Source organism: Heloderma suspectum, chromosome 2 (assembly GCF_057233095.1).
Source record: "Heloderma suspectum isolate Gila_16-S chromosome 2, 16-S_ref, whole genome shotgun sequence".
In the NCBI taxonomy this organism is placed as follows: domain Eukaryota; kingdom Metazoa; phylum Chordata; class Lepidosauria; order Squamata; family Helodermatidae; genus Heloderma; species Heloderma suspectum.
Window position 1 is genome coordinate 185935504 of NC_139459.1, and position 15323 is coordinate 185950826.

General features: G+C 42.5%; 1 protein-coding gene across 1 annotated transcript; it reads right to left on the minus strand.

Moving 5' to 3' along the window:
- Positions 1 to 472: 472 nt before the first annotated feature.
- On the minus strand, positions 473 to 2810 carry HOXC12 (homeobox C12). Its single transcript, XM_084832300.1, has 2 exons — positions 2246 to 2810; positions 473 to 711 (listed from the first exon to the last, which is right to left on the minus strand). Exons 1-2 carry the CDS (start codon positions 2808 to 2810, stop codon positions 473 to 475), a joined length of 804 nt encoding a protein of 267 aa, XP_084688426.1.
- Positions 2811 to 15323: the final 12513 nt, after the last annotated feature.

Sequence of the window (15323 nt, forward strand, 5' to 3'; positions counted from 1 at the left end):
CTCCCGCAGGCGAACGGGCTGCCGAACAACAACGCCAACGCGAAGTCCCGTCGGAAACATATCAGGGAGCCAAAGAGTGGAAAACTTGTACCTGTGAATGCTTGCACACGCGAAAGGGACATTCGGGCAGTTCGTAGTCAAAACGTCCATTCAGAACCTACTCATCACTGGTTGACAAAGCTGATTGAGGAAGGGGTTCGGTTCTGCCTATTCACATTTGGGTTGTTCTCCCCAACAGGTCCAGGAGTGGAAGAGAAGCATTATCTCTGGCTCAGTCTCTCTCTCTCTCTCTCTCTCTCTCACACACACACACACACATATACGCCTGCTGTTGGGCTTTTGAAAAGGATACTGATATTTTTTTTCTTTTTAAAGGAAAATAATCTAAACCATATCAGGTAAGAGTCCCGAGACCATCAGCTGCGACGAAGGCTAGAGAGTCTCCGTGTTTACCCAATATGGACTTTGAACTTTAAAAGAAAGAAAGGGCTTGCTCTCGCAGAAGGAGTCTTTTCTTTTTCATACGCCGGTTCTGGAACCAGATCTTCACCTGCTGGTCACTCAGGTTTAACCGATCGGAAAGCTCCCTCCTTCTTTGGCGAGTAATGAATTCATTGACCATAAACTCCCCTTCCAGCTCCGCTAGTTGCAGTTTAGAATAAGGTTTTCGCTTTTTCCGGGACCTTGTGTGCATCGGGTACCAGGGAGCACCTAAGAACAGCGTGATGGAAAGGAGATTTTACACACACACACACACACACACACACACATACAGAGGGGAAGAGAGAGATTGGGAGAGAGGGAAAAGGGTTCCAAAACGAGAATTCTCTCCCGCCTCCCTTTTACCCACGTTTCCATTGTTAGTTCTCTGATAACGTGAGACACACACACTTTTCTGTACAAACAACCCGGTGAGATGTTTTAGCCCCTAGAGAAAGGAGGGGAGGGGGGAAAAGACCCCTACATCTGCGTTTTAGATTCCAAGATCTAAGGCTCCTATGTCATGCATGCATGCCACTTAAGCCATGCATTGTAGGTTCTCAGAACTGCCAGGATTTGAAGAGGGGTAGAGATAAAGTTAGCTAGCATTTCCTTTTACACACACGCGCGCGCAGGGCATTGATTCAAAAGGAGAAGAAAAAGAAGTCTAAAGTGGCCATTCAGATTGGATCAGGTAAAACGCCCCAAGATCATCAGCTGGAATGAAGGGTTAGAGTAACCCAGGTTGGACTTAAAGCGCCAGATGGGCTGTTGTGGCTTAGAAAGGAGGTCTAGGAGAAGCAAACCTGAAATTTAGGGGAGAAGAACTCTTTATGTATCTGGAGTCCCAAAGCTAGATTCTGCAGAGGGAAGGGCCAAATCGATCCAGACGCAGTTCAGGGGACGGGAACCAACTGCTCCTTGTTCCTTGAAGTGCTGCTCCAGAAAAGCGGGCACATAACGGGAAGCTTATGAGAAATATTGGGGTGAGGAATTTGTCGGAGAAATTTGTCTAGCACCTTTTCGAGTTTCTATAGGAAAGGGCTGGGGGTGGGTGGAGAAGGAACCAGGGTTTTGGAAGTCAGCTTTCATGTGGAGCTTGGCATCGTCCTCATACGAGGTGTCTCTCCAGACTTTCACCTGAGATGCCCACCAAAGGGTGCAGATGACCCTTTGGAAAGAATCGCCGTTGAGGTTTAGTCCTCCCTCCTAACTCAGCAAGGGCTCCTCCAGTCGTACTGCTGTGAAATCTCAGTATTAAAAACAAAAAAACACCCCGCCTATGCCTCCACCACCGCATTTCATTTCTGTTGCAAACGCTTCCCGCGGCCGGTGGCAAATAAGTCCTGGAGGTAGTGGGCTGGTTAGGAATTGGGGTGGGGAGGGAGGGAGAGAGAGAGAGAAGCATGGAAATCTGTCTGTCTGGGCCATCGCGATCTCTTTTATGGGATATTTACATGTTTATGGGCTTTTCTTTTTAAAAGAAGCACCACCTAATAAAGCACGAGGCATTTGAGTGCTACCCCTAGTGGCCTCGGCACAAATAGACAGGCTTCAGCCCAGCTGCTAATTTCATGGAATTTATAACAGCAAGAGTCACGAGCGGACTTTTCAAGCGGGCGTGCGCGAGAGAGAAAGAGAGAGAGAGAGAGAGAGGGAGAGAGGGAGAGAGAGAGAGAGAGAAAGAAAGAAAGAGGCATTGCATAAATTCGCTTTTCTTGTTCTGACAGAGATCTAGATGTATTTCCTGGTCGCACGTTCTTACCCCCAGTGGAAAGATTGCTTCCTTGGTTGATGGGGGAAACCACTGTGGACGGCTCGCTGGTGGCGCCCTTATTCCCTTCATTGAGTAAGGAGGAGCCGGAATCTGACTCCAAAGACTGACAAGAAGGGGGGTCGTGGGACACCGCCTCAGTAGCCGGGTAGTCAAATTTGCCGAAATTGCCGCTCATTCCACTGGCGATGCCCGCTTCGAGGGGCATCAAGGCATTGTCCCTAGCCCTCTCTTCCCTTTTGAGGGGCGCGTTCTCCGAGCACGCCTCCCTATAGTAGCACTTGCTTTCTTCCACTCTAGCTAGATCGCAGGCTCTGCTGAAGGAGGGGTTAATGGAAACGGGGCTGCTGAGATAGGGCTGGGGGTATCCGTTGCACGGCTCGGAGGATGCCCAGGGCAAAGAACAGACATTGTCCCTTCTTGGGTAGGAGAGAGAAGGTAAGCCGGGTAGCTGTCCTCCGGAGGCTCGGAAATTGGGGAAATAGAAGGTGTCTCCCGTATGGATGTTCACCAGCGGTCCCACAAACCCAGGATTAAGGAGATTATGTTCGCCCATTTCCGCGGGCCTGACCAAGAGCTTCTAGTTTATTGCTATCTGACATTAAACATAGTTAAACCTAAAGGTCCACCCTATTGGTCCGGAGGGGTCACGTGGGCGCCAACTCGCGTTGGCGAAAGGGTGCCACCCACCTTTAGCAATTTGAGACAAAACAAAACATTAAGTTCTGCCTTTCGGTTTTTTGTATGCTTTAAAAAATCATTAAACATTTTATGAAATAAAATAACGGGCTTTAAGCAAGCGCTGGCCTGAGAAACCCAAAGTATTGTAATATATATATATATATATATATACTCTGTAAAAAATAAAAAGACACCCCCCCCCAACTGCGTTCAGGGTCCCTTCAACAGCTTGCAAAATTAAACCATTTTCTCATTAATTAGCTCATTTATTAACTAAAACAATTGAAATTTACAATATCTCCCAATAAATTACTATTAGATATTGTGTCATATAAAGTTTACAGGCTCTTTAAGGAGACGAATGAGTCTAACCGCAACAGGCTCATATTTACACATGATAGAGGTGGAAGACTTTTAAAATCTCTTCAACCCTTCCACCTTTTGCAGGGGGCTGCTTCTTTTTTCCTAATCCCACACCACCTTTATTTTGCTAAACAAATAAACAGAGTCTTGGAATGAGGGGACATCCGCGCTTTTATCTCTAGAAGAACGCAAAAGTAACATTTGCCAATGCCAGCTGGCTTTTTAATGAATGATCCTCCTTCTGAAATGAGATCTATTAAACAAAGGAAATAGGGATTCTCTGTCTCTCTCTGTCTCCCCTTATCTCACCGGACTTTCAGTTAGCACCAATCCAAAGTAAGATGAACCGGGTCTTTATACCTCTCTGATCTAGCGGGGGAGAGCCCCGAAAGAGTTGGTTAGATGGAAAAGACTACTGCTGCGAGGCGTTCTCCAAGGAAAGCAAATCCTCTCTGACCTAGCTTTGAGAAAGGAACCTTAAAAGGCAATCTGGATTTGGGAAGGATCAAACATCAGCGCCTTAAAGAACAAAGGGGAGCGATGTTACCTTGTAGGAAAGATTTCTCTCTCCCGCCCCTCCCCTCCAAAAGAAGAGAGAACATCTGAGGAATTTTCTTCGCTACTAACTTCCACTTCCACGACTACTGGACTCGACAGCAAAATTACCGTAAATCCTCATGTATAGGTAAAAACTGATTTGAGGGAGGGCTCGCCAAAGACATCTAACCCCACTTCACCTTACTCCAGATAAACAAACCAAAACGGGGAATGAAAAATTGCATGCCTTTATGTATTTATTTTAATGTTACTTTGATGTGCAAAAATCCAGGTTTCTTGAAATTGCGCGGAATGTATTACCCTGGGCTTCCTTTACATTAATGGCTACTCCCCCTTCTCCCGACACTCTCGATACTTTAGTTCCCCAAGCAATGTAGGAAGGGGGGGAATCACGTGTTAATCAAATAAACACTTTTATTTCCGAGTTCTATTAAAGGGGCAGCTCCCTGATATTCCACATTTCCCCCACGTGCCTCTCATACAACTATATCTAAATAGACATCCTTCTCGGTACATACCTTACTGTGAGCGTTCTGTGTCCAGCTAAACACTGTTTATCCGTTAGTATGTAAGGTTAGTACGTTTTTAACCTTTTCAGGTACAACAGAGCAGTTCCTTATATTTCATGATTTAAATTGAGATAATTTATATCTGCTACTGCTTTTCCACCACGGAGTAAACAGTTTTATAGTCTAGCAAATATATGATCTAGAGTGCATATAAATTTGGATCTTTTTAAAATAGTTCTTTGCTTTTATCTATGTTATATTATCCATAAGGCTTCGTGGCTTTTGAGCCTCGTGGCTTTGTTCTCTTATCTCAATACTGGAAGAGTAACTTTAGCTTCCCATACGAGTCAAGGAGGCATTTCAACCCTCATTACATACACTCTACAATAACAGCTGTAAGGAGGAGAGGATGAGGTAGATAAGAAGTGGAGACAGCACCCGGTCTTTCCATCCAAGAACATTACACACCGTGTCTCTGTTATAGGATAAGGTTTTTCCCTCTCAGAAACAAAACAATAATAAACCTCACGCAGCTTAGCTATTCTTGATAGTGATGATCAAAACGCCTTTATACTGAAAATAGAACTGGGGATATTCCGTACGATCTATGGGTCTGACGTTGGAGTCTACAAATCGTCAGATCCTTTAACTCCCATTGACCTCAGTGGGATTTAAGCTGCTTAACTGTGTGCAAGATTGTAGTCCTTATCATCAGGGGGAGCGAGGAAGGTTCGCAGATATGGAACATGAAGCATCAATATATTTCTAGTCAGCCTAACACCATTATTTATTATTATTAATTATGTTATTGTCTCTCATTGCACCCTTTGCAATGGCTCACACTGGAATAAAGATGTCGCAGGTCCAAAAAAAAAAAAGCGAGGAAAGAAATACTTAGCGAGGTTCTTTAAAGACTCTCTATTTCTATCTATTGACAACTAGGATGCCCGTTTAGGTGAAAAATCTGATGCTTATTAAGCCTCCCCCCCCGGGGGGGGGGAAGAGAAGAAGAGAAATCCATCCCGCTTACTGTTGCAAAAGAATGTAATTACTTTACTGCAGTCCTTAAAATAAAACATTGTAAAGACTAGGCTAAGACTTCCTCATGAATAATTGATATCACTAATTTAAAGGTGTGTGTGGGGGAAGAGACAGGCGGTGTATATAAGGCACACTTTTCCAAGAGGGATTCTGTGATAATTTTTCATGTTCACGGATTTGTTTGTTTAACCATCCCACCAAAGATCCTCCAAAAACCAGCAACAGCAGCTTTATAGGGCGGGAGGAAGAAAAAGAAAAGAAAAGGTGTGTGTGTTAAAATCTATTATCAAGGCAAAGTGCAGGCGGAGAACTGTTTGAAACCCCTCCCCTACGCCCGCGGAAGGCTCCTACATTGGATTTAAAGAAATTCGGGTATTCCTGCAGAATCAAGGGAACCTTCTGTGAATCAGAGCTCCTTTGAAGAAAAAAAAAAAAGGGGGGGGTCTCAGGGCAAGTCTAATCCGAGCCGAGATGGCGATTTAGCCAGTTCAAGGTCACTGTCTAGTGTATTAAATGGGTTCTACATCTTATGCAAATGTCTGTCTTGAAAGAACACCAGCTCTTGGTAGAGAGAGAGAGAAAGCCCTTCACTTGGGGTGGGGGAGGACAGCTCGCTCTTACACTTCAACACTTTCCAAAGCTTCGTTCAGTGTTATATCCTGAATTTCTAAGATCTGAAAGAAAGCATTTCAGCTTCCCTCTTCTCCCAGATTATGCCCCCTCTGCTCTCAACTTTTCCTCTGGTCTTTCCTTATTTTAGCTCTCCTCTTCCAACAGGCTTTTCCATCACATCAACTTGCCTCTCTTAAAACAACACAACTTCAAATAGTTCCACGGTAAAGATAGTCCACATCAAGTTATTAAAATAGCACATTCAAACACACACACTTAAAAAAAAAACAAAACTCTGTCAGTTTGCTGCAAGAAAATACAATTGAACTTAACCTTCTAGTGGAAAATTCCTTTCCGCAACATAAAAAGTATAGTGCATTCTGTTTCTCCCCTAGCTTTTAACACCCAACTGCCATAGTTTCTCAAATTCTCTTTTGTAAGTATATTACCAGGCCACAAAAACCAAAAACTGTCCTCCAAATTGAATAGTTTGATCACTAAAATTAAAATTAAAAAAAGTCTCAGACCTGAATATATTTTGTTTCCTCCTTGGAAAGTCTCTTTTGAGATTAAAAGAATATATTTATAACAGTAGAACTTGGGCTACAAGGATGGCCACTAAAGGCTTAGTCAATTGTCCTGTTTTAACCATTTGCATGTGAAAGCTGAATAACGCAAGCTGGTAAGTTCTTCTGAGACGGGAAGGGAGGAAAAGATGAAAGGGGAATAACAGAATGGAATATATAAAGCAAAAGAAAGACAGAGAGAGTAAACCCCCTTGAAAGCATCTCTGTTGCTATTGCAGGGGGTCATCTGTGCTGTTATTTAGTTTTAAATGCATGGGCTTTGATATAAGAAGCCCAATTCCACATTGAGAGATCGTGCCTAGAGATTCTCCCTGTGTGCACTTAAGGGTTAAATACTTATGAGGCGGCTACATTTTCCCCAACACTGCCAGCAGAGGCTATCATTCTCCTGTTGGATTTATGCAAACTGATGGCTGCATCTTCAGAGAGCCAGAGGTGTAGGGCTAAGAAGACGACGAAATAATCAGGGGTTTTGTTTGTTTGGGTACACATGCAACCTTCTGTCTTATTGTGTAATGGGCTTTGATGGCGGGGGGGGGGGGGCAGAAGAATCAATTTCATCCTAAATACCTAGAAAGAAATCTAATTGATTTCAATGGGACTTACTTCCAAGTGGAATGTTTTGACTTCAGTCTCCGTAAATTTCCTCAAGTTTACCTTGGGGTTACGAAACAACATAATCTGCAAGGAAACCATCAATCCACCCACTTATCATAGATCTATCATTGCCAAACCCGAAAGATTTCCTTCTCGATCTCCGTAATGAGATATTATTTTCACAATTATTTTCAGCCTTTAACATCCTGACTCGCCTGGTAACATATTTGCAGCGAAAGCTTTGCCCGTAATGATGTCCTGTGTTTGTATGTGTGCATGGCTTATATCATTTTACTTTACTAGTATGGTGTCCACGCTCCCCTTCCTGCCACATTTCAGTGGTTACTAATAACATGATTGAAAGGATGTGTTTTGGTGGTGAGGAATACGAAGAGTACAGCAACTTAGCAACGAAGGCTACAATCCTATACCTACTTACCTTGGAGTACATCCCGTTGAACTCAGTGGGCCTTACTTCTGAGTAGACATGCATACATAGGATCACGCTGTTACCACAACATACAACTTAGTGATGTAAGATCAGCTTTCTCCTCCTTGCATACACATAACGACTCTACAAACTTTTAAAAAAAAAATCTTCTGTGCAAGTGATACATAACTAGCAAACGGGAAAATGGCGGAAAGAGTGAAGGAGCTCCTTTTACTATAAAAGTGCCGTAGTTAAGACATGATTCAAAGCACTTTACAAAGGGAAGAAAAGGCTAAACCTGGGAAGCTTCCTTTTCATCCCTTTATTGTTGGTCATTAAGCAGCCTGTCTAGACTTGAAATGACACCTTGTTTATCTGTAAACAGAAACAAGGAACACTTAGAAAAGACCAACTCCTGAGTGGTTGCTGGAAGATCAAGGCTCTAGCCTTGTTGATTATTATGCACGAAGCCCGTGATGTCAAGGTCAAACAGGCTGCATAGTCACGGTCAAGGCTAGCCTTGCAGTGACATCACTGCGATCTCACCCAGCACCAGCCAACCGGAGGGGTGCAGTCCTTAATCAGCCCAAGGTAGGACGCCCATTGCCATGAAATGTGACTTCCCTTCCCCGTGACTGTATTTCTGGGTGAGAAGTAAAGGACACGAAAATCAAAGCCACCTTCTCTGTCTGAAACCCATTGAGGTCCCCTTGCCCAAATTTTGAGGGTTCTGGGTGTAGTACAAAACAATACCAGGCCCACGGTGTTGGCCAATTTACTTACAGGTTTGGACCAGGCTTTGCTTGTACTTACTTTTCTGAAATATTTCCACCACCACCACCCTGCTACTTCTTCCCCACCAATTCTGTCTCTCCAATGATCCTGAAGATTGTAGAGACAGGAGTGCTTCTTTACGATCACAGGTGCTTGTTAAAGTTTAAAAGAGGAAGGAGAATAAGGGGAAGTGATACTGAAGCTGAAGCTCAAATATTTTGGCCACCTAATGCGAAGAGAAAAGTCACTGGAAAAGACCCTGATGCTGGGAAAGACTGAAGGCAAAAGGAGAAGGGGACAGCAGAGGATGAGATGGCTGGGTAGCATCACCGATGCAATGAATATGGACCTGAGCACGCTCCGGGAGAGAGCGCAGGACAGGATGGCCTGGCATGCTATGGTCCATGGGGTCATGAAGAGTCAGACATGACTGAACAACTGAACAACAACAACAAACTTTATATAGCCATGAGAAATGTAGTGGTGGAAATGACTTAAGAGTGTACCATAAGAGGATGCAGGCATTATTTGATTTCCTTGGACTATGGTCTTTGTTGTATAAAGGGGAAAGAATGGATGGACAAACAAGTGTGTGTGTATTCATACATATTCATATGTGTGAGCATACAAACACACACACCTATCCTTAAAAGCAAAGTAATGATTACTTTAGACGTAATGTTGACTTAATCATTAGTCCTTGACATTCCATTGAAATAAACACTTAATTGGCTATCGATGTTAAGTTGTTCTAGAGTGCACTTCACCATCATCGAAAGGATAGCCTCAATTACTGCTTGCTAAGATACAACTGTTCTTTGGACCATGATCCAATGAAGTGAAAGTGAGTTCTGGTGTAATTACAACCAACAGAGAGTTCAATGGCATTGTAAAGGCCAACAGGTACATTGTGACACAAGCCTCCTGTAGAACAGAGATCCCACATTGGGAGATGCTTACCAGAGGCTGCCTTAGTTGGTATATATATTAGACAGGGTCACAAAACAAGGGTTTTGTTGTTGCAGTTCTTCTTCTTCTTCTTCTTCTTCTTCTTCTTCTTCTTCTTCTTCTTCTTCTTCACAGAATGTAACCAAAAAAAGCCAAGAGAACTCAAGAAAGAGCAGTCGGTGTATCCCATTTCTATGCAGAGCACAAAGGAGTGTGTTCAAGATAACCTACTTCATGTATTTGATTTTTGGGTGCAGCATGGAGGGAATGAAAGTTCAATAAATATGGGGTGATAATGATATAGTGGTGCATGAAGAATTGATATAGTAATATATGGAGGGTCAGGTTCCCATCATGGGAATGTTATTGAATGGTCTGGAAGACGCCAGGAGTTCCCTTCCGGGAGTGACATTTCAAATTATTATCCCGTGGTGGATCAATGAAGCTGCTTCACAATTAGCTGGATGAGGTGACTGCAGCTTAGGTCTGTGTGGGGTAGGATGAAGAGAGATGTTACTTCATCCAGCTATACAGGGGGTGGTCCTAATGACACTTCCCCGTGGCTTTTTCAATATAGCCCAAAGAAGGCTCCCTAGGAAGACCTGAAGATGACCTGGATCTGAGACCATTCGAAGTCAGACAGCAGGGGTGGTACTTCAACATACTTATTTGGAAATAAATTGCACTGAAATCAATAGACCTTTATTCCAAGTTAAAGGGCGCTATGCATAGCCCAAGGTTATTGTTCTGTGCACACTTACTTGGGAGTAAGTCACAGTCTACTTACTGGGACTTACTTCTGAGTGAGCATGCATAGAATTGGGTTGTGTATTCAGTCAGTGGGACCTAAACACACCCTGCTAAGCATTAAAATCCCATTTACTTGAAATGGATCGAGGTGCCTAACTTCATTTGGATTGTAAACTTAGTTTGCAGAATGGGGTGAAACCAGTTCTATCCAGAGAAACTAACAGCACCATCCTATACATGTCTAATCAAAAGTAAGTTCCATTAATTTCAGTGGGGATTACTGCCAGGTAAATCAGAATAGGAGGGCAACTTCAACCAGCTTCGTTACAAGAATTTCAGGTTTGCTGTGCTGTTGGCTTGTGTTCTTGCCTAATTTGCAATTTCTTCTTCCAGTGACATTCAGAAAGCCTTTGTCTGAGGAAAAGCTATTGAACTAGAATTGGGCCCCCTCTTTTAGGAACTCTGAGAAACGCAGACTGCAATCCTATGCACACTTACCTGTGAGTAAGTCCATTGAACTTAGTGGGCTTACTTCTGAGTACACATGTGTAGGATTGTATACTGTTAAGAGTCACATTCAATATCTTTTGTGCAAATGTTTCACTTAAAAAAAAACTACCTTCTCCATTCCTTTCCCAATTATTAAATTATTTATGGATATTGTCATCCAGTGAGGCAATGCTTTCTTTCAGAGAAGGGAAGAGAATGAAGAGGAGGCAACTTCACTATGAGAAATAATGGGCAGTTATTGGGTAAAAATCAGTAGAAGTTCTACTTAGAGTAAACCCATTGAAATGAATGGGACTTAACTCATGACTACTGTAAGTCAGTCATTTCAGTAGATCCACTCTGAGTAGTGTTTATGTTGGATTCTACCACTTCATATGCAATATTGTTAAATTGGAATCTTTGGATTTAAGTGGATTTACATTCCAATCCATAAGCCAGTGAAGGCCAATAATATGGATTTAAGGAAACGTTAATGAGACTGATGACATAATGGCATAACTACCCTCAATATCTTGTCTTAAAAGTGTTGTGAATTCAGCTGCTATACCTCCTATTCTGAACACATTGCATTGACTTTAACATATGTTCCTCCCAAGGAAGTGTGTGTTTAGGCCTAATCTTAAATGCACTAGTCATAAGTATGTTCCATTGAAATCAGCTGGCTTATTCTCAAGTCTCTAAGTTTTGGATAGAGGTATTTGTCGCATAGGCTTGTAGAGAACCAGTTTGACTTGTGGAGTCCCATTGGCTTGTGGAGACTCACAAAAATCAAGTACTTTTGAGTTAACTCACTTAGGCTAGGGCCCCCAAAACCACATCTTTAAAAATAATGGGACTTGTTTGCCAATAGTGGGCATAATCCACCGAAGTTATGCACATAATAGCTGTTACGTCCCATGAATTTCAATGACAATTCTCTCTCACTGAAATCAAAAGGGGTTTTTTATTATTATTTTTTACGATCAATCTGTTTAAGATCAAAGTTCGGGCTTGGGGGAGGCAGAGGAGATAGAACTTTGGAAAGGGAAAACTACAATTCAAATACCCTCCCATTACCCCATGGAGAGACCCTTCTATAAGAATCCTTTGTCCACGTCCAAGAGTCATAATCGACTAAACTGGGTCAGACAGGGCTAAATTCCATCTGAAGAGAGTCATGGCTTTCTATCTTAATCAGACTTGACTTGGGCAGAGCAATATCTTTAGATCTCCCAAACTCACATGGGTGTCTGCCCATATATATTTCCAGATTTTTGAAGTTATCGTTGTCAAACCTGAAATCCCAATGGAAATTCAGAAACTTGAACCATTTTTTAATCTTCAAACTGTTTTTTTTTTTTTAATAAATAAACACCAAACCCAGGTGAATATTTATAGTTTCTATATTTGAAGGGGGAGAATGTGTCCACTGAATTTCTTTTCAAAGCCTTGACCTTATGCCAGGAATAAGAGGGTGTGTGTCTCTCCAGCACTTCAACAAGGTATACCAAGATCATGAAAAAGCAGGCTCTGTCTCAGAAATCTGGTTCTTCATAGTGAACTGAATAACAGTTAATTACTGGCCTACTTGAAGACACCTGATTTTGTGGAAGAGGAAGGGGAGTGAGCTTTTTACCCCTGTTTTCCCTTGGTCACCTTTAGGGGAAAAAAACTCCATAAAAAGTTATAATCCATATTTGCTGAGTATATGTAATCCTTTCCTAAGGGTTATATCATTGTTAGGCATCAGTGATGCTGTACAATGGCGGATAAGCACATTTATCAGGCCTACAAACTAGCAGAAATGAAACACCCAAAATACCCCTAGTCTGTGAACCCTTCCATGGAAATAAATCTCACTGATATTCTTTAGCTTTTCTTGGAAGTAAATTTAGGTCTAGAGCACAAGAAGTATATTATGGGTCTCCAAGTTAAAAAAAAGAAGTTTAGGATGGAAAATATAACTGGTAGTATCCAATGGTAGTCCTAGTTAGAGTAGCCCCATTGAAATGGATAGGGATTTAAGTTAGTCCTGTCTAACTTAAGTTCCATTCATTTCAATGGGTCTACTCTAAGTAGGACTAACATTAGATACTGCCTGAGGTACCGACTTGGCCGATTGTTGAGTGGACTTGTTTGCCTTTCCTATCAGGCCCTACTTTGCATTGTAGACAGTGGGTCACAATCCAGCAGCTTTAGGCAGGCCCCCATAGATTTCAAGGGGATCGAAAGTGCGCATATCGGTTCATCAGGTTGTGACCAGTGGGGAAACAAGCAGATCAGTTTTCCTCAACCTGGCACCCTCTAGTCCAACACATCTGGAGGGCGCTAGGTTGGAGAAGGGTGATGTAGACATACACAACCCTTGAAAAGCATCTAAGGAAATATAGTTAAGACACCTGTGTCTATCTATCAGCTTATTTGCTCTGCACTTGCCTAGCACTGACTTAATGTTCTCAGGACAGCTTGTGCAGGACATGGGTGAGTTCATAGGTGGACAGTGTAGGTAAAACCAATATTGGCCAAGACTACGTGGCTTTCAAAGTGTTCGCAGCTGAGCATTTTATGATGTAATTAATTGGAGCAGATATTAAGGAGGATCGGTCTTGCCTATGAAAATAAAGCTATTGAAAAAGAGCTTGGGGGATCTTATGATTTTTTTTTAACAGTGTGCTTCTATGCATCTCAACTCAGGAGTAAGTCCTCAACAGGGCTCAGGAACTCCCCTAACCGAGGTGCTTCATTTCTTGTCCTGAATTAACTGATATACAGGTTTAGGCTAACCAGGAGTGGTGGTAGGATTTTGGGAATCTTTGTAGCCCGATCCTATGTTTGCTTCCTCTGGGGTGGGGGGGAGTCCCTCTGAGTTCAATGGGACTTAGTCCCAAGTGAGAATGTAGAAGATGGAAGCCCTGCTGCTTCTGAGTACTGCGCCTCTTATTTATTTGGAAGCAAGCCTCGCCAAATAAAATCGCCCTGACTCTCGAGTAAGTCCACACATAGGGTTGCGGCCCCAAAGCCGCGCGAGTCGAACTTGTTGAGTAAAACGGGACTTGTCAAAACACGGATTTCTGTGTGGCAGGGCAAGATCCAGAGGTTTGCAGATCCTTCATCAAATAATTTCCAATGAAGAGATTAAGTTAAACGGCAGCTTCGCCTCCTATAGCACCTCTTGGCGAAGTGCGAATTTACGCCAGGATCTGTCTTCCTTTTGTATCCCTTTCCCCACCTCTTGCTCTGTTTGGAACAGCCCTCTAAAACCTCCTACACAGCCCACTTTGTAGTCAACATCTCCTACGGTCTTCGCACAAACAGCCAGGTAACCTTGGCTTTTCTCCTGCTTTCTACCACGCCATTCGGTGACCAATGTTCTCATCTCAATTCTATCTTGCTAGATCTCTAAGATTGCCTACACACTGGGAGCGGGGTGGTGGTAGAGAGGATCATTTTATGATATCTATCCATTAAACAAAAAGAAGCCTGGGTGGAAAATGATCCGGTTTGAATTGCAATCCTTGCCGACTACTTCCTTCTGGAGTAGTCCTATAGACTCCAATAGAACTACTCTATAGGAAGTAATTCAATAACGGGAGCCTTTGCTGACTTTTTCACAAATGAGATTGGATTTCGGATCAGTCTGCACAACTCTGAACCTTCCTTTAAAGTCCCCCCACGCCCCAAAGGGGGAAATCAGCTCCCTGCACCATCCTAGTATCCAGACAGACACAAGGTCCGTCAGCCTTACGATTCTACAAGGCAGAAAATAAAGGGCGCGGGGGAGGGGGAGAGAAAGAAAGAGAGAGATTTATTTTTAAGAAATGTATTCAGCATTCAGTACATATCATTCGGACACCACATTATATACATATACAAGACTTTTTTTTTTTTAAGGGATCCTTTAACATGGCTAAAGAACACTGACTGCTTTTCGTGAAGTGAATGACGTAGGGAAAAAAAAAAACACAATTATCTCACACTTTCCATACTGTCGATGGAGATTAAACATTCCAGTTTTACAGCAGAAACAAACACACACACAATTATTATCATTATAAATCAACCCGAGGGAGAACATATTCCAGAAAAATAGAAATAATAATGAGAGGGCATAATCCTGCCAGAGTTGACCACCTTTAAATTCCACTGATGTCAATGGGAAAGTGAAGCACATGCTTTGATTTCCCCCTAGCAAATCAAGTGGACTTGGAAATGGCTATCTTTGGTTGGATCGTGTCCTAGGAATTACAGAGTTAATCACTTTGAAGTCTGGAGTGACATAAAATTATTGGTGTGTGGCTTATAAAACAGACTAAAATCAGGAAAACATCATCAACAAATAACACAATCGGAGTAGCAGCCTTATCTCCCATCCTTTTTGTTTTTAGATATACCTTAAAGGAAAAAAAAGAAATGCAGGGTATCTTTGTTGGAACTGCTATGAATACGTGTGTGTGTGTGTGTGTACACACACACACACATAAATGTAATGTATGTATAAACATCAGAGACAGAAACAGCGAAAGAAATGGGAAATGAAATCTTTGATCAGTGGCAAGGGAAGAGAGTCGGACTATAATACAGAGGTACAAAATAACATTCGGAATCCCAGCGTAGCAAATCTACATATTTGTGTAGGCATGTATGTTTTCCCCTCCTCTCTTTCCTCCCACCCTTGTTAAATGTGCACATTTAAAACTATATCAAAATGGATGTTTTAAGAAGGGCAACCG